We start from the raw sequence: 22,081 nt of genomic DNA, 5'->3' as shown, positions 1-22,081 counted from the left end.
AGTTATTATTGAGCCTTTGTTACCTCAGTCCCCACCCCAGACCTAGCTGGCCCACCCTAGGAGCTCATCCCCCGATCATGACCAAGTCTTCAGTGTGTTGGTCCTAGATTAGGTTCAGAGACCTGAATAGGATGCACTTTACTCCCCTCCCTTTAAAAAGGACCCTACATAAATGGGCCAGGCTAGTGGTGCAGCCACAGGAACCCAGGCTCTTTCTCCAGGCCCAACCATCCCCAAAGGACAGGGCTTCTGCCTCATGGTCCAAGATGACTCCTGGTACTCTGTAGTTACGTCCACAATCTAGCCAGCAAGAGGAGAATGGGAAAGAGGTGCCTGTAAGGACATCCTGATGGCCAAACGTAGTCACACAGCCACACACCTGGCTACAGAATATCTCCTGGGCTTCTCCTCCTCACTTCCATGCTAATTCCTAAGCCTGTGGCATTACCTGTGTCCCCACATGTTCCTGATAGCTAGATCCTGTTCCCACTGTTGGTGAGAGTTCAGCTCACTGGGTGAGCCAAGGAGGCTCTCCCAACTTTGCTGGAGGTGCACCGGGCTATAAGCAAGGTTGTAAGGTCAGCCAAGCACCAGCCCTACCCCAGGTGCACCCCCTTGCATAGCGTGGGTGACAGGATCTATGCATGGTGGCCCTGCAGCTCTGTCCCTGCCAGAGGGTTTGGTGCTCACGATGGGCTTCAGCAGCCCTGGTTCAAATCACAGCCCCACAGGTGGTCTTGAGCCAGCCATTTGGTTCTCCAGCTGGGACAATCACTCAGTGATCAATGAGCAGTCATGGGATTGATTAGTGTTCACCACCACCCCCCCCCCCCCCCGAAGCTTCCATTCTATTCAGTACTGCCAAGGTTGTGTCAATTTTAGACTCTGCCTCTGGGAGTGCTGAGGAGAAGGGAACGCTCTGGGAGGAGGGGTGGGAGCTGGCCAAACCTTTGAACACACAGCAGTTGACCACCAGAGTTATGGGGCTGCTCTCCCAACCCAGACATATTTGGAAACAGAGTCAGTTAATCCACCAAAATAATGTCTGAGTTCACAGCTGCTCTGATGTCTTTGTTGCCCAGGAAAGGGCATCCTTAGACCAGCATTTTTTACAATGCATTTGGAGAGGAGGCTCTCCGATGATCTGGTTTTTCCTGCAGGACCTGGGGAAGCACCATGCTTTGGGGCTGAGCAGGGCAGCTCCCATAGCATTAGGTCTGGTGCAGGGAGGATGTGATGGCCAGCATCAGTTAGGAATCTTTTCACTCCATCAGGTGCTTGCTCACTCTCCTGCAGCCTCTCCCTTCATCTGTGCCACTCCCTCAGCTAGGCTCTCTTAGTGATATACTTGAGGATCCTGGTCATAGAGGGCAGGTGACACAGCTGACAGTGGTTGGACCCTTGCCCTGGGATCTGTGCCTGCGGGCTTCTTGTCACAGGAAGGAGGAGGAGACAGCTAGCCACCAGCTGCTTTTCCTCACAGTGGGAATTGTAGCTGAAATCAGGTTTGCATGTCTTCTAAGACACTGAATCCCCATCTGGACTCAATGCTGGGTTGTTTCATGGTGTGAAACCACACCCCCCCCAGAACTGGCCTGACCACATGCAGCTCTTTCTAGAGCCAGGAGCTTGGTGTGGGCACTGATGAAGCCCGACATAACAACCTAACCAAGGCTGGTCATGCCATGGCTCTTGTCTTGGGTCACCCACTGAGGTTGTCATTTCCTTCCTTTGAGGTGGGCCCAGGCCTTGGGGAGGGACCAGAACATCAGCCACACCAGCCCTCATGCTCCGGCACACTGGGACACTCCATGGTGAGGACTATGCATCCTCTGAAGTTGCAGATGCTTTTCGTGGGGCGGTGTTAAGATCTACCATCTGGATCCTGGCATTATAGTGTGGCCTTTGTCCTCATGAAAGGATTCCTGGCCCTGGGAGACCAAAGGACATGGTTGAGTGGAAGGGGCCCAAGTACATTTCACAGAGCTTCCCTTGCCACACTGGGACCTCTAGAACTTGTCCTGGGGGAGAAGGTAGCCCACATTCTTGCTGCCCCAAAGCCAGCCCCCAAGGGCTGCTTTGTGATGTATTTGTCTTCTCTGAAAAGGAGATGACTTTATAATTCTGATTCTAAGCAACAGTGTCCTCACCCACCTATTGGTAGAAAAATTCACCTTTGTTAGGGGATCTCAGATTGGAGGCTCCTGGGGCAGGAGGTGAGAGGTTAGTAGGAGTGCAGCCCTCTGAGGTGCCAGCTGCTGGTGTTTTGTCATAGAGGATAAATGAATGTAAAATGTGTAATCTGGCCTGCCTCATGGCCTCTTTGTACTCAACACTTCATTCCAGGCAACAGGGATATTTCATAACCTTTATTTATCTCAGTTATTTAAGTACTATATACTTATTGCAGACAGTATAGAAATATTTAAAGTAGAAAATGTTAAAATTACTCATTTTGGGACATGGTGTTCACTGAAATTTCAACTTTTCTCCAAGATTGAAATGTTTTTAAATAAAATATTGGAGAAAAATCTGTAATGTTGCCATCTTAAAATAACCATTAAATAGCACATTCCTGCCCTGGGTGGTGATCACAGAGCATCAGTCACCTCACAGAGGCACAGGCCTTTCTCATGCCTTCAGTCTTGGAGGCATCTCTGCCCTTGGCTGCAGACAGTCTGCGGTGTGTCTATGATCTGCCTCCTGCTTTATTTCCATGTCAGCCACGAAAGTCTAACACTCAGCCAGCATCCTGTGGTGGCCACATCTCATCCCTTCTTAGGGCAAAGTCCCTCCTGGAATGGAATTACTGATCGGGTTCTTCACCTATCATGTATCTGTGCACCCACCCAGCCCTGGACCTCCATGGCTAGAATCAGGTTAAAGTCTTGTTTCTGGCCAGAGCTCTGGGCTCCTGGAAGAAGGGTCAGCAGTGGGTGCATTTGGCATGGGGTTTAGGGCTGTGCTCACAGAAAGTGGCAGAGGCTTTTCATCCTGAAAGTATAATTTGCCGTCCAAGTCACTAAATATCGTCTCTGGCCCTATGCAATAGGATTGGCAGCAGTGGAGGGAGCCCCAGAGGTGGAGGTGGCCCTGTTTCTACCCATGAGGTGCTCCTGGATGCGATGGAAGCAACAACCGGCTGATGCTTGGGCTTGGGAAGAACTATGGTTTCTGCCTGGAGAAGCCACCCAGCAGCCAGCTCAATTAGTGTGTAGTTAGTTCACAAGCCACAGGGGAGCCCTGACCCAGAAAACTGGCTATCCTCACAGTCCCCAAAGGTGACATGCACAGTTATCCTCCATCCCCATGTGGACCCTCTATTTTAACAAGGTATAATGGGAACGTAGAGAGGGGATGAAGGAAGGGCTGAAGACGCCTGGAGCTGGCAGGTACCAGCGGTGGGAGGCGGTATGGTAAGCAGAGTGGGCATCAGAGCTGAGGTAGTGGGGTCACTTGCAATTTGGGGAACCAAGCTGGTTTGGCAAGAAGGCTGGTTCACCCTGCAAGGCTTATTGGAGCCTCTCATGCTGCCCTAGAGAATCTTGGTTTTGTTTGTAACACTTTTAAAAACTGTTCTGCTTATCACGAAGTGTTTGGGACCCATAAAAGAACTTGCATGATGAACATAAGAAATAAAGTGTGAACATATGCCTGTGCCCTCGCTGTCTGCCTGAAGAATGAGGACATGATTGGTGCTATGGAAGCGACCAGAACTTCCCCATTTTGGAACTTGTCAGGCTGACCTCCAGCTTGAATGTTAGTGTCTATCATCTCATCACCTATTTTAAAAATAATTTCAATATATATGTATATATCACTAAATAGTATTTTCTTTGTATATTTTTGGGAGCTTGATAAAATTGTACTTTATTAAATTTTCTTAATTTGCTTTTTTCCCCTGCAACGCCTTTGTCATCAAATTTACCCAAGTTGTTGTGAGTAGCTGTCGTTTGTTAATTTTTATTGCTCAGTGATATTCCATTGGAAGGCTATGCCACCATTAGTGTGCACATGCCCCTGTGGCAGGCCCTGGGGCAGTCACCGCAGCACACTGCAGTCTTGTCCACATCTACCAGTGCACACAGACAAGGTTCCCTGGATGCCATCAGCTTTCCAGGAAGACACCCATAACACTGTCTCCAATTCACACCCCATGAGCAGCTGTCAAAAGTTGGCATCACCCGCTTCTCTTTTATAGCTTTAGTGGGTGTCACATTGTGACCATTTCCTTAATGACTAATGAAGTAGAGCATTTTTGCATCTGTTTTTTTAGCCAGTTTTCTTACTGTTTTAATTATTTCAGTTAATTTATGCACATACTTAAAGACAGATATATAGTTCTAAGAGGCTTATGGTAAAAACCCATAGATCTCCTTTTGCAGCCAACCCAAAGAACCACTTGCTGCTCCTTTCCATATTCTTCATGTATTTACCCCCATATTTCTAAATAACTTACATTGCTCTTTGTTGATGTATTGATTTAAACATTACCTGTTTACTCTGTTTTGATAGATGAAGATTAAGTGTCCCCAATGCCCTTACCCCACCTTCTCCATACACCATCCATCCAAGTAGAGGTAGAGCTCAGGTTTTTACTAAGTCATTAACCCCTTGGCATTATAATGTCTCTAAACTGTTTACTTTTGAGCCTAGTAATATACTTTATTTTTTTATTGTTGTTCAGTTACAGTTGTCCCCCTTTTTCCCACATTACTCTCCCCTGCTCTACCCACCCCCCATCTTCCATATTCAATTCTTCTTCCTTGAACACTGCTAAGCCACAGTCACCTGGACATCCAGATGAGGGAGCCTGACTGATTCCATTTTCCCTATATTCCACCCCTTTAGGGTTCCTCACCATACAATCTATGCGAGGGGTCTTCTGCAAGGGTCTCTTGTGAGGAGGGCAGAGCCCTGCTCCCAAATGCCACAACAGCAATACAAGCTGCAACAGCACACAACCAAAACACAAGCACTGCCACCCCAGACAGCAAGGACCCACTGCCATTCAGTAGTTAAGGATGCTTATCATTCCTGCAGGGGATCACCTGTCAGGCATTCAGTAGCATGGGTCTCTGAAGCTAATCCCCGTAGAGCTTGGCTAATATTGTTACGGACATCTGGAATGTATATACAGCATTCAGCCCCAACTGGGGCACATACCCACCTTGTGATACAGTGAGCATGTCTAAGTCCATGCTATTTTGTAGGGCAAGTTTCCTCAATTGATACAGTTCCTCATTTAAGAGGCTCAAGGACTCATGCGTTGCATTCAGTGCACAAGCAGTGTGCAAAGCCAGAGCAGTTATCTCAGCCTTAGTGACAATAGAAACAGCTTGAGAAAAAAAAAATGTCTAATGGGTAATACCACCAGGGGGTATGCTTTACCCGGTATCACACCTTAAACACTTCCCAATTGGCCAAATCATGAGAGTTTTCTGAACTCTGGCAGGCAAGTAAGGCCACCCACGTGAACCACACACCCAGGGGTCCCCTGTGGAAACTGTAGCCCATGCGTTATCCCACACCTCCCAGTAATGCTTAAGAGTATGCTTCTGGCACAGACCTGTTGGGGGTCCAGCCCACTAGGACTTGTTTTTTGAGGTTCTCAATACACAGAGGGGCTTGTCCAGCCAACTCCATGGCCTCAACCATGAGCCATCCCAAGTCATCCCATATGGAGTAGCCAACTAACAACTAGGTCTGGTCATACCACTGCTCTGCCACAGCGTAGATACTGGGTCAGGTTGCATTCCACAAGGAATGTGCACTGTTCCACTGGTATTGTAACCAAGTTCAACTGGAAATGGAAACCGGAGAGATGCGCCATGGAGGCGAACAGCCATGCTAAAGGGGATTTCAGTGCAGATCCAGCATGCTGATTGGTTAGTCACTGAGGCATAGGTAGGTACACAGTCAACTAGGGTGTTAGTTTGTACTCTAGGGGCAAAAAGACAAAGCAATTATTGGAACCAACAGTGGGAAAGCACAACCTTCAGGCAATATATAGGCAAGTTTCTGATCAGTTGACAAGATAGTGGCTGGCAGAGAGAGCCTCCCTGGACACAAATACCATACCTTTTGCACCTTGACTGGGGATTCAGCAACTACTTGCAATCAGAGTGGAGAACTCATAATGGGCCATGGGGATATCACAAAGGAGCCACAAAGCAGTGTTTCATAGTCTGCTGGCCCTGAGTATGTTACCCACAATCATGAGGGCCATGTCCCAATCACGCATAGCACTATTTGCAAGTTTCTCTCCATCTCTTGTCCCCAAGGGACAACAAGAGCCACCCTACACATGTGGGGGTCCTTTATCTCCCAAGGCCATATCCAAGTGGCCATTTATCCTTTCTCCCGCCCTCAGGTGCAGGCAACAGAATGCTTCCTTGTTTCCCCATGCCTGGTTTTAGCAAAGCATCCCTAGTCTGTACTTGTAACTGAACTGGAGCTGAGGTCTGGTGGAGTAACACTGCCACTGGAGCTGGGTCTCCCCTCTGACTCCTCTCATTTAGAGTTTGGAGGACAATCCATAAGTGTTTCATCTAGTCCCCAAACGTAGGGGTGGCAGCTGTGGCTCACAAGCCCTGCTTTAATAAGCCATTATACCATTCAGTCATCCCAGCAGCTTGTGGGTGGTAGGCCACATGGAACTTCCCGTCAATCTGCATACATGGGGCCCATTGTTGCACCAAGGCCCTGGTAAAGTGCATCACCCTCAATCACTTCCAGTGATCAAGCGGTGCTCAAAGGTGGCACATAAGCACTCCAGCACAGGGATCACCACTTTTTGATCCGGGTGGTGTGCAGGGTATGCAGCCAAGAGTCCAGTGGCCATGTCCACACATGCGATTGCATACTTATACCCCTTTGAACGAGGTAGGGGTCCGATCATGTCAGCCTGCCACTGAGTCAGCGGTACTCATACCTGCACCACCTGCCTGCTAGTTCCCATAGGAAACACTTGCAGCACTGCCTCTTCTAATTCTACAAGAGAATCACTGGTTAGCAAAACATCAATATAGTGGAAAAGACACACTGCTGCAGGCCCTGGCCACTTAGCCAGGTCTTCTGCTACAAGCCCGTGACAGATGGTCAGGCTGTGCAAATACCCTTGAGGAAGCTCTGTAGAGGTCCATTATCATCAGCCTTCCCATGTGAAGGCAAACTGATCTTGGCTCTCTGGAGAAATATCAGTGGAGAAAAAGGCATTTGCTAGACCAGCCATGAAGTGGTATGTTCTTAGCTCATAAGTTAACCAGTCCATCAAGTCCATCACAGAGGGGTGTGTACTGGGGAAACAACCTTATTCAGCTCCTGGTAATCTACCATCGTTCTCCACATGCCATCTGGCTTCTGCACTGGCTACACGGGATAGTTGAAGGGACTGTGAGCAGTCCTAATTATCGCTACATTTTCCAACTCGCCTATAGTTGCTGTGACCTCTTCATGGCCCCTGGGCAGCTAGTACTGCTTCACCGCCATCACCAGTCATGGGGATGGAAACTGAACAGGGGGGTGCTGAGCAAGCCCCCGCACAATGGCTTTTCCCAATCACGCTCTCAAGCAGAGCTCTCCCACAGTGGTTTGCAGCCACAGTCCTTGGAACACATCAATGCCCAGGATATATTCAAGAATGGGGGACACATAAACAGTATATTCACAGGGGGGCAATCACCAATACTGAGGGAAAGCCTCGAAGTCTTCATCTTTATACTGCGCCCTCCTATAACCATCACTAGAGGCCATCGGTCCCAGAAATTTGTTAGGGTTTCCATACAGGACCATACATTGTGCCCATGTCTACTAGAGCCAATACCTACCTGAACGTTTGTAGGGGACCAGTGGATAGGCAATTCTACATGCAGTCTCCAATCCCCCTTTATCCCCTGTGGATGGGTTCCTTGGCCCTCCCCCTATTTAAATTGCCAACGGATATCTCCTCCCTCTTCTCAGGGGGTTGGCACAGCCAGGTGGTCTTCCAGCTGGACAGGACAGGCCTCTTGGGTCGTGTCCCTAGGTTTTCCTTCCACCTCCTTGTGGGGCTGCGGGAAACGCTAATCTGTTCGCATTTGTTTCTACAGTTCTAATAAGTAAGCTTTTGGCTTCCCATCAATTTTATTTCGATCTACTCCAGCCCCCAAAAGGTCCACCCACATCTGGGTCCTGGTCACCCACACAGGGTTGCCTGACTGAGAATCAGAGAGGGCTTGAGACACCCTTTGAACTTTCTGCTGCTCCCGACTCTCCACCTCTTCCAGACTTGTCACCATTGTGGTGACGTCATTAATACAGTGCCCAACATATGGGGCCGAAATAGCCATGAGACATCCAAATGGGACGGCGGGGGGGGGGGGGGGGGCGGGGGGGATGCTGCAGCACCAAATCCCTCATTCCTGCCATAAAGCATTCATTGTCAGGGCCATGAGTATTAAGACTAAACATGGCCTGGCACATGCCCAACTCCCATAGAATCTGCACAAAGTCTGCATGGGACTTCCATTGATTACAGTGTCTGGCACATCTCCTGCTTCCACCCAGACCATATGAATCACAGCCATGACCCATTCTAATAGAGAATGAGATCCCTGCCCCCTCCCATTCCACCGGCTATTTTGCAGCCACTGACAAAGGGAAGGTGAGTCAGGATGGAAGCCAACTTTTCCATCTCATTATCAGTGCACATGATACTACCCACTCCTAAATCCCAAAGGCAGAGGAGCCATGCTGCCAAGGGCTCCCCGGGTCCCTGCTGAAACTGCTTCACCAGATCAACTAGTTTGGCCTGCATATAGGGGCAGTACGTTCTGTGCTCAACCCTCCTGGGCAGGGCCAGCCAGATTCCCCCCAGGAGCCATAGGCTGTTGGGATTTCTTCTTCTGTATCACTACTGGGCAGGCCCACAGGGAACTTGGTTCCCTTTCCCCACCTCTTCCTCCAAATCGTTCACTATGATGGGAGTGGGGATCGCTGTGGCTCTGCTGTTCAGAGGTCTTTCTCGAGGGCACACCCAAGCCTCAGAGGCTCTCACTCCCTCTCTGAGCTCTCATAACCACCACCTCTTGAAGTGGTCTCTTCTCCCTCATGGAGTTCTCATACCTTTGCCCCATTGCAAAGTGCAGTCTCCATCATAGCTCGCAAAGCTATAAGAAACACCCACAATCCCCGCAGCCACCCAGGCACTTGGCTTCTCCAGGATCTCACCTACCAGGGTCTCAGGTGCGCCACTAACATCAGGCTAGTCTGAGGAGTGGGGGGAAGCCCAAGCCACAAAGAGCCCTGCCACTGAATACTACATACTGGTGGCAGGACACCCCTCCAATCTCCACTCCAGGGGTCCAAATGGCTCCATACCATACTGTGACTATACCAACTGTCTTGCAGCTGTTCAAGGTCAAGCAGGTTCACACAGGATTTGAGCAAATGGAGGAAAATTCATGGAGCCGTGGGGATATCTGACATGCCTGTATTCTGGCGTGGGGCAATCCATGCATGCCACAAGCCGAGTCCCATTGCAGGAAGTCCCAACTCCCTTATGCTAAGTGCATACAAAGCCAGCAAGGTGCTAATACTGACCTCCTAGCTTCATTCTATGCATGCAGGCCCTTACTCAATGCCACATGAACACCGCTAAGCCACAGACATCAGGGTGAGGGAGCCTGACTGACTTCATTTTCCGTACAACTTGGCAGTGGACGTGATGTATACCAACAGCTTGTACTTGGGGCTTGTTTATGCATGTGTTTCTAGGCATGTCCTTGTCTGCTTCCCTCTGCCCAACTGTCTGTCTTGGCCTCTTTAGAAGCTGTTTTTTTGGTCAGGATTTATAAAGATCTTACGCTAGGTCCCTAGGAAATTGGCCCTTAGGTGAATTGACCTTCCCAGTCGTGGCCACTTTCAAGGGCTTTCTCACTGCCACAGGCCACCAAAACAGGGTCTGCAGAGGAGCCTGGCCACATGTCCCACCCTAGTGCTGAAGCCACTGGGGACATGTAGGCAGCTGTTTGATCTCTCAGGGATTGGTATCCTCCACTAGGGGCTGAAGGTGCTGTGTGAGGGAATTGCCCTCAGACACCTTCTGTTTTGGACCCCCTCACCCTTTTTAGTCTTGTCCCCATGAAGGCACCATGAACCTGCTTAGTGTGCATGCAGGAGCCAGCTCTTTGTCCACCCACTCTCTACCCCAGAATCAGCTCAGAGGTCACTGTGAAGTCACAGCTGTGACAGAGGTCCAAGAGGGAGTCGTGTCGGCAGAACAAGACTTCCCTGGGAGGTAGCACTGGCTGAGATCTAGAGAGTGAGCCAGGGTCAGCAGATGAAGTAGAGAGGAAAGAGGTCACAGCTCATGCAAAGACCTTGGGGTGTCTCCAGGAGCCAGGGAGAAGGCTGAGAGGAGTCCCCAATAGTCAAAAAGGGACTAGGAGCATGCAGGTGGACCTTTGTTCTTCTCCCAAGGGTAGCCAGAGCTACTGAAGTGTGTTCCACACGAGCTGGGGGTTCTGACTGGGGCCATAAACTAACCCCTCTGCAAGGGTTGGAACATGAGCTGCTGCAGAAGCCAGGAACAAGTGGTCACTGCTAGGGAGAATACAGCATATGGTCTAGGTGAGGTCATGGCATATAGGCAAGGAAGTTCTGTCAGGTTCACCCCTTGACATTGCCCAGGCAGCAGCTGGAAATGTGGAGCCATGACCTGAAGTGGAGAGCAGACATAAGAATTCAAGCTTCAGGGAGGAGTCAGGAGTTGAGATGTCATCTTTCCTCTTTACTTGCTACTAAGAAAGGAGCTCTGAATCCCTTCCCCAGTCTTCAAAGGACCCTCAGCTCCTCAGGCGCCCTCTGTCCAGGCCCTGTCCCACTTATCTGCCAGAGCCACCTCAGTGGTAGCACCTAGATCTGCCCTGCCCAGCCTTAGTGTGCAGCACCAGCCCATGGAGGCCAGGGGGACTGTCCAGTAGCACACAGCTGCTCTGTCTCTTCCTCAGCAATCTGGCATAGCAGAACTAGTCTTACCGTATGCCCCTTTGACACCATCAGCAAGCTGCATCTGCTGCATGGGTCCTGCTAGAGGTGGGGGGTGGGGGGCAAGCCCCCTAAAGGAGGTGCTCAAAACTGCTTTCCCCACAGTTTCCTGGATGTGACCTCCTCAGGCTGGAGTAACCTCCATTGGTACCTCACCACCTTTGCCCTTTTCGGTGATATGCCCACCTCAAGTGCCCCTTACCCCTGGTAAAATCCAGACAATGCCACCAAACCCCTCAAGGTGCCTTGTGTCTCAAGGCTTTCCAGGAGTGCAGTGTGAGTGTTCGTGGATGAGGTGTGTGCTCTTGTTGGGCCTTAATGAGGAGCAGCAGTGTGAGTACACTTTCGTATTGCTGTCCAGGTGAGTGCTGGGGGTAGAGGAAGTCCAACCTGGATTTTCTTCCCCAAAAGTGGTATGTGGGGCCCAGTGAGAAGGGCCACTCTCAAGGAAATTCCAGACTGCCCATTCTAGGCCCTGGTTCTCCTTGTTCTGAGGCCTGCTCCACCACGCATAGTTAGCCAGCTCTGCCAGCCCTAGAGGAAGAACCTCTAAGAATAGCTGGCAGAACCACACACACCAGGCCTGTCACAGGAACATCTGGAGGCTGTCCCCACAGCTCAGTGTCCTGGCACTGTGGAGCCACTCATAGCATGCTCTGCAGAAACATGGATCATGCTTGATGCCTGTCACAGGGGAAGGGTAAGATGCAAAGCTTTCCTTGAGTCATTTCTCCCATCATAAGGACACTTCCTTTTGTACAGTGGGGGAGGTGACTTCATGAGAGATGCCCAGCTCTGTGGGACTGTAGCAGTTCTTGGGAAACAGTACAAATTAACAAATTATAGCTCACCCAGGGGATCTGGGCTGGGGGGTCTCCTGGTGCTTCTCAGGAGCCTGAGGTTGGGTATGCCCTGTGAGAGGCCCTGCCTCAGGCCTGCCTATATAGCCTGCAGCCAATGAGTGACTTCTGCTGAGTAAGCCCTTGGGCAGCACTGTGCCTGCCTCTAGGAACAGCTCTTTAAACCACTGGTTCTAAGCAGCATGAGCTCTAGGGTTACCCTGCTCCATCCCCAGAAAGCCAGGTTGTTTCTTCCCAGGGGTGAGCAGGCAAGAGAGCGGGCCTGAGGTTTGGGGGAAGGCCTCCAGAGGCGACCAAACCCTGGGCATTTGGGAGGGCACCAACGCTGGGCCCTGCAGGACACCATGGCACTACAGTCAGACTTGGGGTTCCAGCCTCCTCCCTCCTTCACCCCACAACAGTCCCCTTATGTTCTGCATCCTTGCCTTACCCCACTCCCTATCTCATTGCAGGAAATTCTACTACATCACCCTGCTGCGAGACCCTGTGTCCCGCTACCTGAGTGAGTGGCGACACGTGCAGCGTGGGGCCACATGGAAGACCTCTCTGCATATGTGTGACGGGCGCACACCCACACCCGAGGAGCTGCCATCCTGCTATGAGGGCACAGACTGGTCTGGCTGCACACTGCAGGAGTTCATGGACTGCCCCTACAACCTGGCCAACAATCGCCAGGTACGCATGCTGGCTGACCTGAGCCTGGTGGGCTGCTACAACCTGTCCTTCATCCCTGAGGGCAAGCGGGCCCAGCTACTCCTGGAGAGTGCCAAAAAGAACCTGCGGGGCATGGCCTTCTTTGGCCTGACAGAGTTCCAGCGCAAGACACAGTACCTGTTCGAGCGGACGTTCAACCTCAAGTTCATCCGACCCTTCATGCAGTACAACAGCACCAGGGCAGGTGGCGTGGAGGTAGACGAGGACACCATCCGGCGTATCGAGGAGCTCAATGACCTGGACATGCAGCTCTACGACTATGCCAAGGACCTGTTCCAGCAGCGCTACCAGTACAAGCGGCAGCTGGAGCGCAGGGAGCAGCGCCTCCGAAGCCGCGAGGAGCGTCTGCTGCACCGAGCCAAAGAAGCGCTGCCACAGGAGGACACCGAGGAGCCAGGCCGGGTTCCCACGGAGGATTACATGAGCCACATCATCGAGAAGTGGTAGTGGCAGCCCCAGGGGAACCCCTCAGGGGCAGTCAGGGGAGGGGAGGTGAAGTGAGACAGACAGATGGCTCACAAGGGGCTGCCTGCCCAGTACTCCAATAGGAAGAGCCTCAGACCTGCTTACCAGCGGGTGGGTGCATCTTGAACAAAGACCAGGGATAGTCAGTGCTAGCCCAGTGGGACTGGTTCTCATGGTTTCTCCCAGGCCTGGGGTCTGAGAAACCAACCTGTATCATCCACTGGCTAAGAAGAAAATGTTCTTGAAGGATGCCCCTCTTGTGGCTACACAGGTCAGGTGCAAGTGCCATCCCTGCTCTCCTGGCCCCCACCTCACTGTCAAAACAGCTGAAAGTTTGAAGACAAAAAGACGAGCTGAGAGTGGGAAGTAGCCCTGCCAGACCAGGAGTATGTTCCACGCCCACTACATACATACCCACTCTCCTCGCATAGGCCAGTGGGAGGTTCATCAGGCTAAAGCGATCCCAGTGGCCCCTCAGCCTCCATTGGCCCCAGTGCACCAGACCTATTTGAAGTCCCCCCTCCCTGGGAATGCAGCAGCCCTTTGAGGTGTCAGGAATGGAGCTCCGCACCTGCCCATCTTTAGGGTCAGGACTACCCGTCTGAAGCCAAGAAGACTAGTCTAGTCTCTGGGAAGTTTCTTCCTCTCTCTGGCTTCCTGCTTTGGGTCAGGAGAATAGGACATCCCTCCTGGATCCCCACTCCCTTTTCCAAAGTCATCAGACTGAGGAGACTGGGGAATGCCTCCAGGAGTGGGAAGGCTGAGTCTGAGCTGGCCTTTGGGGTGACCACCCAGTCATCAGCTCAGGCAGTAAGGGGGATCATAACTGCAGCCCCCCTGCCCTGTTCTCCTTTATAACTGCTGGGACTTGTTAGTAGACTGCCCTGCCCTAAGCCCACCACTTGTACACTTATTAAGAGCCCCTACCCCACTGCTCCCACTATCCCATGTACAAAATTCCAGTTAAGCCTCCATTGGTAGACCACAGCTGCTGCCCATGAGCCATACCTCGAGGCCATGGTGATTCTGGATGGCCAGGAAAGGGAGCTAGGGCTTTCAGATTCTCAGCTAGGGTTAGAGGAAGTGGTTTTAGGCAGCTGGCTCCCTGATACCCACATTCACAGCCCTCCCTACCCTGGGCTCTCCTTGCATTTCCCTGCCCCACCCCCATCCCCCAAAGCTCACCAGGCCCTGTTTCCAGCAGCCCTGCAGATTGCAGGAGTTGAGTGTGAGCCCCACACTGAGGTAGACAGGTGCCCCATCTCTCCAGAAAGGAAAGGACATATGCCCAGAGGCCGTAGGCCTGCCTCAAGGAGGGCAATAAGGGTCATAGGCCTCACAGGCAGTTCCTGCCAGTGGTTCCGTGCCCCAACAGTCCCACCAGAGAGTAAGGATTGGGAGAACAAGGAACCTTCTGTAGCACAGGAAAAGCTAAGTTGTTGTCAGATGAGATGGCTGCCCAGCAGAAAGTGTCTTTAGTCTTTCGTTGTCTAGCTTTATTCCTTTCAGCTTTTTACTCTGACTGACCACTTCATCTTGTAGTCCAAAGGCAGAGCAGTCAGAAGGTCAGGATGGGTATTGTGCCAGCCCAACTCAGGACCATCCCCAGGAGTGGGTGCATCATGCTGAGGACACAAGCACCCATTTTAATGACTTTTAAAGGGAGGCGAAGGACATGTGGAGGAGGAGGGTGTGTGTCTTCTGTGATGCTCAGCACTTGGGGCATTCACGCTCCAGGCAGGACATGTTGATAAGAGCTCAAGAGGTGGCCAAGTCCAGGGTATGAGTCTGCCTGAGGCCTTGCAATAGGTTTCCTGAGTGTGCGAGCCTGAGCGTAGGATCTGTTCTGTATATATTGGAATGTTTTAACTTACAACCTGTTCCAGTTTGCTTGGAAACACGGGTCTCTCCTAAGTTTCTTTGCTGCATCTGGAAAGAAGTCCTGTCTTGGGCCAGCACGAAGACTGAGATGTCCAGAGACATACCAGTTGGCAGTTCTCCGTTACCCCTTCAGTCTCATCTGGCACGTCCCATGGAGGCCACCTGCTTTGGGGGGAAGTTTCCTTGTGCCTACATTGTCTCCGTCATTGCCAAGGGCCGGGCTCCACAGATGACATGGGGTGGGCCCCACTCAGGGGCTCTTACCAGGGCTTAGAGTACAGAAGCAAACATGCAGTGAGTAAACCACTCACTCCCTACACAGTCCTGCAGTGTCCTTTCCCAGGGAAGGAACCAGGGACGACAGAACTGTCCAAGTCTGTAAACTTTTGGGGAACTGGAAGTGTTTAATTTGAACCCAGGAGCATTTAAAGCTTTATTTATTTATAGCTTCTTATTAAAAAAAATGTTGAGAAAAAATCTTTTGGTTATTCATACAAAAAAATGAGTTGATGGAAAACAAGTTATAATCATCTAATTGTTTTTGTCTAGGGCAAGAATGAATGTTAGCCAATGAAATAAACCCTGAAAAGGAGCCTCAGGTGTGCTGTGGTCTGTGATGACAGCAGTCTGCCCAGTGTGGTGTAGTAGGGACCTTCAGTTTGATTTTCAAAATGCACATCTGTGAGCACAGGACTTGATGCAGGAGCAGAGGGCCTTCCCTCATGTACAGACAGCCCAGGAAGAAAACACTCTGTTTCACTGAGTAATGCTTTGTGAAAGTAAAAGACGTGATTATCATGGCCATAAAGGATAATTTATTGATCATTAACCACAGTAATTGAAAAGATGAACCCAGCTGAGTGTTAGGATGAGAGAAATGCACACACCACATGCTTGCATTTTAAGCTTTTATGTGGTTCATACCTCAAGGCCTAAAATGATCACCTTCTCTTCCCCTTCACAGAATCTACATCTGGAATCTGTTCCGACTATGAATATGGGAGGAAGAATTGGAGGGAGGGGCCAGGTGGCCATGCCGCCTGCAGAAGGGGAAGGGCAGGCTCACCAAGTGGACAAAGGGCAGAGCAGAAACCAGGACCTGGTCACAGCTGATACCCAGAGAGTGCCACTTCCTGGTCACTGGAACTCTCATACGTGGGAAAGGCAGAAGACAGACAGGGGTCTCCCTTCAACCCCTTCCTCAGATCCAAATACAGGCAATGCTCTTTGCCATCTGGTTCCTGAGGAAGCATCCATTTAATAACAAAGTAGTCTTGCAAGGGAGGAACACAGAGTGGAGAGGCCTGTACAAAGACCCCTCTGGGGATACTTCACTGGGGCACTTCGCCTGCTCCTCCTTCAAGAACCCATGATGGAGGTGCTCTCCTCTCTGGTTTTGGTGGGAAGGGTGGGCTCCATTCAGCTCTACAGGGCCGGTGTATGATCAGACAAATGAAGTCAGTCCTGAGAACACTTACCCCCTGAGGTGGGGCTGCCATTCTACCTCTAGTAAAATGGAAGACTAAGTCTGATTCTGAGATCCAGGAATCTCCTGGTCCCTGCCTGGCCCCTCACCCCATCCCTGCACTCACCTGTGCCAGCCCAGCCTGTCGGCCACACCCATGTCCCTCTGCCCTCTTGCACTGATAGGCAAGCCTGCTTGCTCCTTGGGTCTCTGGGTTTAGACAATTCTCCCTCCCCTTGTGGTGAGCTGTCACCCAGCCCCATTCCTCCTCATCCCTGCTTCTCTTACTATCACTCTTCACACCCAACATTTCAGCTTTGACCACTAGTTGCTAACCCTGGGGTGGGCCTACTACCTACATGCTTCCCTGGATCCTCACATCCAAAACTTTCAGGCAAACACTTGTTCTCACATGGTGCTCTGTGCCTAGTTTACTTCTCTCTTCCTAGAGCAAGTAGCCCTGACCTGACCTGCTAGGCAGGGTCCACTTTGCAGTGGCACAAAGAACAGTCCATCCTCTGGCCCTCATGCTCCCAGCCCAGAGCACTCAGGCTCCCTGGGGGCTGCTGGCCAACCCTGAGGGAGAGAAGCTTGTAGTCGTCTCCAGGGCACGCACCTGGTCTCAGGGACCTCCAAGATTAAGAGGCCTCTGGAGGGCACTGAATGCATCAATGTTTTGGGGGACCTTTTTCTCAGCACCCTTTCTGGCTGTCCAGGTCCCCTCTTCACAGGTTCCTCTCCTAGGACCAAGGTAGGCACCTAGCCCTTTGACAAGGCCTGGCTTGGAGGTCTTCACCTCATTCCATGGAGACTGGACTGTTGGAAGCCTGGCCTTGACTCTTCTCTATACCTCAGCACAGAGAAATCTTCCAGGAGTGCACCTGTGTTGTCAGATTCTGTTTTAGATTCCAGCAGGACACTGACCTACTGTTGGCCCTGCTCTGTGAAATGGGAAGGTTGCTGTAAGGATTCATCTGTTTCTGGGGAACGAATAGACCCGGGCATGGCATACCTCACACTGCCTTCATCTCCGTCTCCAACCCCAAACACAGACAGGCTGCCACAAGGAGACTTGTTAAAAGCAGAGTCCTGGCTAAGCTGGTGTGGCTCAGTGGATTGAGCGTGGGCCTGCAAATCAAAATGTGGCCAGTTCAACTCCTGGTCAGGGCACATGCCTGGGTTTTGGGCCAGGTCACCCACTGGGGGAGTGCAAGAGGCAACCAATTGATATTTCTCTGACACATCGATGTTCCTCTCCCTCTCTTTCTCCCTCTTTTCCCCTCTCTCTAAAAAATAAGGAAAAACTTTAAAAGGAAAAACTTTAAAAAGAAGTGCCAAAAAAATGGCAGAGTCCTGACCCTGCCCATGACCAACCAAGTTACACCCACTAACTCCTTACTTCATTCACTGGCCACTGGTAGAGGAAAGCCATGTGGGCCCAGCCTCTCCTATGGGCCCACCTAAGGACTATCCTCTTTTTCTCCACTCCCCCCAAAGGATCATGACAACCTTCGAAGTCCCCAGCCTGCCAGTCCCATCCATGTTTACCTGGTCAGTGCCATCTTGTTAGGCTGGGTTACTCACCTGCCTTTTCTCCCATCAAACAAATATTGTACAAAGAAGCCTTCTGGCCCCAGGCCAGCTGGGCCTCCCATTCCACCCAGGCCTGGGGCTTCAGGTGGGACCTGGGTTCCTGGGCAGGCCCAGCGGAGGGTTCTGAATACACATGGCACTGCTCAGACTCTTCCCAAAATGTGCCCTTTTTAAAGAAAGTCCTTTAAAGAAACTGCTTACATTCTAACTTTGTCTTATTCCCTCTGAAGTGTGATTGATTTTCCTTAATCTGTCAGTTCAATTTAATAGTCTCTGCTGATTACAACCAAGATGTGAGGGGGCCCCCTATATTCTCTGGGTGGCATCAGGCCCAGAGGCTGCTCCTGTTTCCCAGTGATGGCTGGTAGGGTGCTCACACATGGCTCCCTCCGCTACTCCCCTGCCACCTTGTCAAGAAGGCCATCATACCCTGGCCAAGACCACCAGGCCTTGTTCTCACCGACTCCACTGCAGAGTGTTTAGGGCAGTCAGAACTCAATGCCACTCTCTCAGCTTGGGTGAGGCAGAGATATTCCTCTGGGGACTAGCCTGTCCCCTCTAATGCTCTACTGATGAGCCCCTACCTCAGTTCTTTGTGAGCCCTGCTGCCCCACTCCCTTTCACAGGTCCCTCTCCTCAACCCTTCAGGCATGGGGTTGTTAACCTCATCCCAGACAGTTCCCCACTCACGAGTCATGGGAGGCTGGCTCTGTAATTTGCCACACAGCTATTGTCACACAGCTGCAAGTGAGCCAGGCATTGTTTCTCCCTTTCTTTGACCATCCACACTGTTTCCAAGGCCTGACCTGGCAAAGACCAAGGATGTACAGCAGTGAGGCCTAGGGAGCCCCCCTCAGCCCAGTTTTCTACCATCCCCTCTGATGGGCCATTCTCACTGACCCCATTCTCCTGTCCTGCTCTGAGGCTCATGTGAAACCTGGAATTTCTCTGTGAAAAGAAGCCTAGGGACAGGGAAACACTTAAAAAGCTGAGCTTTCAAGAAGAGGCCTCTCCAGAACTTGTGAGAGCCAGCCTGGCTCCTCCAGTCTTGGCTGGCTGGCAGTGCTGCTTTGTTCCGGATGGTGCTGCCCTTCGCCAGAAGCCTCAAGGCTGGATCCAGGGTTCCCTGAGCATATGAGCTTAGAGCTTGCACAGAGCCATCTCAGGGGACAGACCTGTGGTGTGACAGCCACACAGGGGGGTGCTTGCTCTAAAGGTCCCTGGGCTCTGGCAGGATGGGCTTCTAGCTCAAATGACACATGGTTATTTGGGAAGCAACTTAAAGCACAATTCAGCTTTGTGCTCAGGGAGCATGTAGAGACGTGCTGCATGGGGCATGGCAGAGTCTGCCTATTCTCAGCTGGCACTCACTGCACACCGGAAGCTTTTCACTTCAAGATATTGAAAACGGGCATCACAGCAGAGCCTGCTAGTTGTCCCTTGATATTTGTTACCCTCCTTTCTTCACCTATCAATGGGAACACAGCAAGCCAAAGTCAATTAAGACTCCATACACTTCCCAGCCCCTCCAGTGAGATGTGGCTAAACCACTAAAATCTAGCCAATGGTGTGCAAGATTAGGTAACAACTGCAGCTTTAGAAAACAATCATGAATGAGAAGTGGGCCCTTGTTCCTCTCCCCCTGCTAGGGATGTTCCGCTTCAAGATTGCCCACCTGTTGCTCCAGGCTCCAGTCACAGGATGAAAGGCTTTTTTCTGTATTCCCTTGTGTACCTTTTGAATTTTGAAACATGAATGAATTGCCTATGCAAAACAGCTGAAAATAAACACAAAACAAAATGGAAGATAAATGCTAAATTTATGACAGTAATTTTGTCAGAATTTAAAGAGCGGGGGAGGGTGGGACTTGGGCTGGAGGAATAAGGGAACTTCAACTTTATCTGTGACATTTTATGTGTTATAGTTAGAAAACTAGCAAGTAAAAGAATAATTGTCACTTCTGGGTGGTGGACCCATGAGGGTTTGTCATGTTTTGTCATTCTTTATACAGTTCTGTATGGTTTTATGTTTCTCAAAATAAAAATTATTACTAAAAGAGTCAGCAAGTGTTGAAGCTGAAGCTGCAACTCAGGCTTCAGGCTACTGAAACAGAGGGAACCAGCCAGACAGGACCAGGAACTCCCAGGTTGAGATGTGGGTCTCGGGGACGGGCTTTGAGTATTCATTTCCTGTCATTTTGCTGGATGAATCAGAGCAATCAGGCATTCCTCAGCATGAGCCCAGCCTCCCCACACACCTATTTGTCTCCTTCACCAGAGGCCCAAGAGTAGGTGGAAATAACAGGTTCCCCATTTGGCCTCTCTTTCCACCTGAATCCGGGACTCCTCATTACTGACACTTGTCCCAGGCTTGTCACAAGCAGTGTGGATAAAAGTTCTGGCTCCCTACATAGCCTTTTCTGACACCACTCAGCAAGGATATTGGGGCCTGTGGAATCTAGGATCCACACTTGGCCTTTGCCAGTGGGAGATAGGAGCTGTGGTATCTGCCTAGAGTAGAGCAGTCACTGCCTAGGAATTTTCTGTTTGGTCTTTTGGCTAAGAGAGCAGGCTTTCTTGGGGCTTTTCTGTTTATTCCCATTGGTATTTCTAGGTTGCTGGCTGCTTCTGCTCCAATTCTGAGACACATGAGGAAAAAGAAAACCCAGGATCTCACGTCGTGTCATTCCTTGGGTTTCAAGGTCTGTCACTAGTCCATCTTCTTTATCTTTTAGAAGATGATGATAAATAGATGATAGATAACATATATTTTACATACATTGTATTATAAATAGGTGGATATTCTATCCAGATATATAAATATCTATATTTCTTTCTCTATCTCTCTAAGATATCCAGGGTTTTCCATAGTAGTTAGCAGAAGGAATAGGGAAAAGTATGTTTACTTCACATTCCCAAAGGCAGAATTTGCTTCTCTAGAAGAATTTTATTTTAACCAAGATGCTTTCGTATATGGTTATTCTTAACCCAGGACAGACGACATTGCCTTCGATCATCTTAAGGGAAGCTCCGTGCTGAAGGACCTCAGGCAGTGTCTTGAGAAAGTTGATGTGAGGACAAAACAAGTCCTCAATGCTCTCACCTTCTGCCCAAAAACCTCAACTCAGACTGCACCCTCTGGATTCTGAATATTTCTGAGTTTCCCCAGCAAGAGGGAAAACAGACATCCCTGACCCAGTGCTATCTGTTTGAGGGCCCAGGTGAGAAGACAGACCTTTTCAGCTTGTTTATGGGATCCACTGGTTGAAGGCTGTTATGAGCTGTATGTGGCTGGCTTTCCCTGCATGGATCTTGTTTTCAATTTAGGGCTTGACCCACTGCAGGGCCTTGTCAGATGGAGTCAAAGACAGGAGTGCACACCAAGCCAGGAAGTGGGGACCTCTAGGCTCCTGCCTAAGCCCTGACTCTTCTCACATTCTAATGGATCAGGAAAGAAGGAGCTCCTGTGGTGCCCCCACTACCCTCAGGCCATGCCTCATATGCTGTCCTTTCACACTTACCCTTGACCATCTGCCTGAACTGATGTGAAATTCTACCTCCAGCTCCTCCACATGCCAGTTTTGGGGCAAAAATGCTTACTCTCCTTCAGTGTGTGTTTCTACTGTAAAGAAGTGTTCAGATGAGATCTGAGATACAGATAGGCTTTAGCTGTCTGAGCCACCCTGTGAGATTGTGCCTGTAGCTGGAGAATCAGTGGCTCCAGGGTAGAAGAGGATAAGTATTCTGGGTTCTCAGGGGTATTGACGCCCAGTTGCCTAGTGAGACCTGCTGGATAAGCCACCCTTCCTTGGCCTTCTCCACATCCTCATGTATATACTGGAACTTCCAAAATCCCTTCCTGAATACTCTGCTTGCAGCTGAATCCTTGCTCTGCATCTGTTTCTGAGGAAACACAAACCTAGAGACCCTGATTCCAGGGCAGCCACCAGGAGTCCTCTTTCCATGATGCTCCATGGAGCCACAACAGGACTGAGGGGAGGCAAGCCAGCTTTCCTCATACACTCAGCCCGAGGGTCGGGCCTGCAAAGCAGCCAGAGGTCTGGCACTGTCAATAT

The 22,081-nt window shown here is 50.6% G+C and overlaps 1 protein-coding gene across 1 annotated transcript in view; it reads left to right on the top strand.

Annotated features, from left to right (window-relative positions):
• HS6ST1 (heparan sulfate 6-O-sulfotransferase 1) overlaps positions 1 to 15,540 on the top strand; it is a 44,102-nt gene extending 28,562 nt beyond the window's left edge. The window contains exon 2 of the mRNA XM_045825961.1: positions 12,341 to 15,540. Within this exon, the coding sequence (XP_045681917.1) occupies positions 12,341 to 13,049 (709 nt within the window). The 3' untranslated portion in view covers positions 13,050 to 15,540. The remainder of the gene's footprint in view (positions 1 to 12,340) is intronic.
• Positions 15,541 to 22,081: the final 6,541 nt, after the last annotated feature.

This window comes from Phyllostomus hastatus, unplaced genomic scaffold (assembly GCF_019186645.2).
Source record: "Phyllostomus hastatus isolate PE091 unplaced genomic scaffold, TTU_PhHast_1.1 phas_scaffold_60, whole genome shotgun sequence".
Taxonomy (NCBI): Eukaryota; Metazoa; Chordata; class Mammalia; order Chiroptera; family Phyllostomidae; genus Phyllostomus; species Phyllostomus hastatus.
The sequence above is the reverse complement of the archived record's forward strand: the minus strand, read 5'-3'. Positions and strand labels throughout refer to the sequence as shown.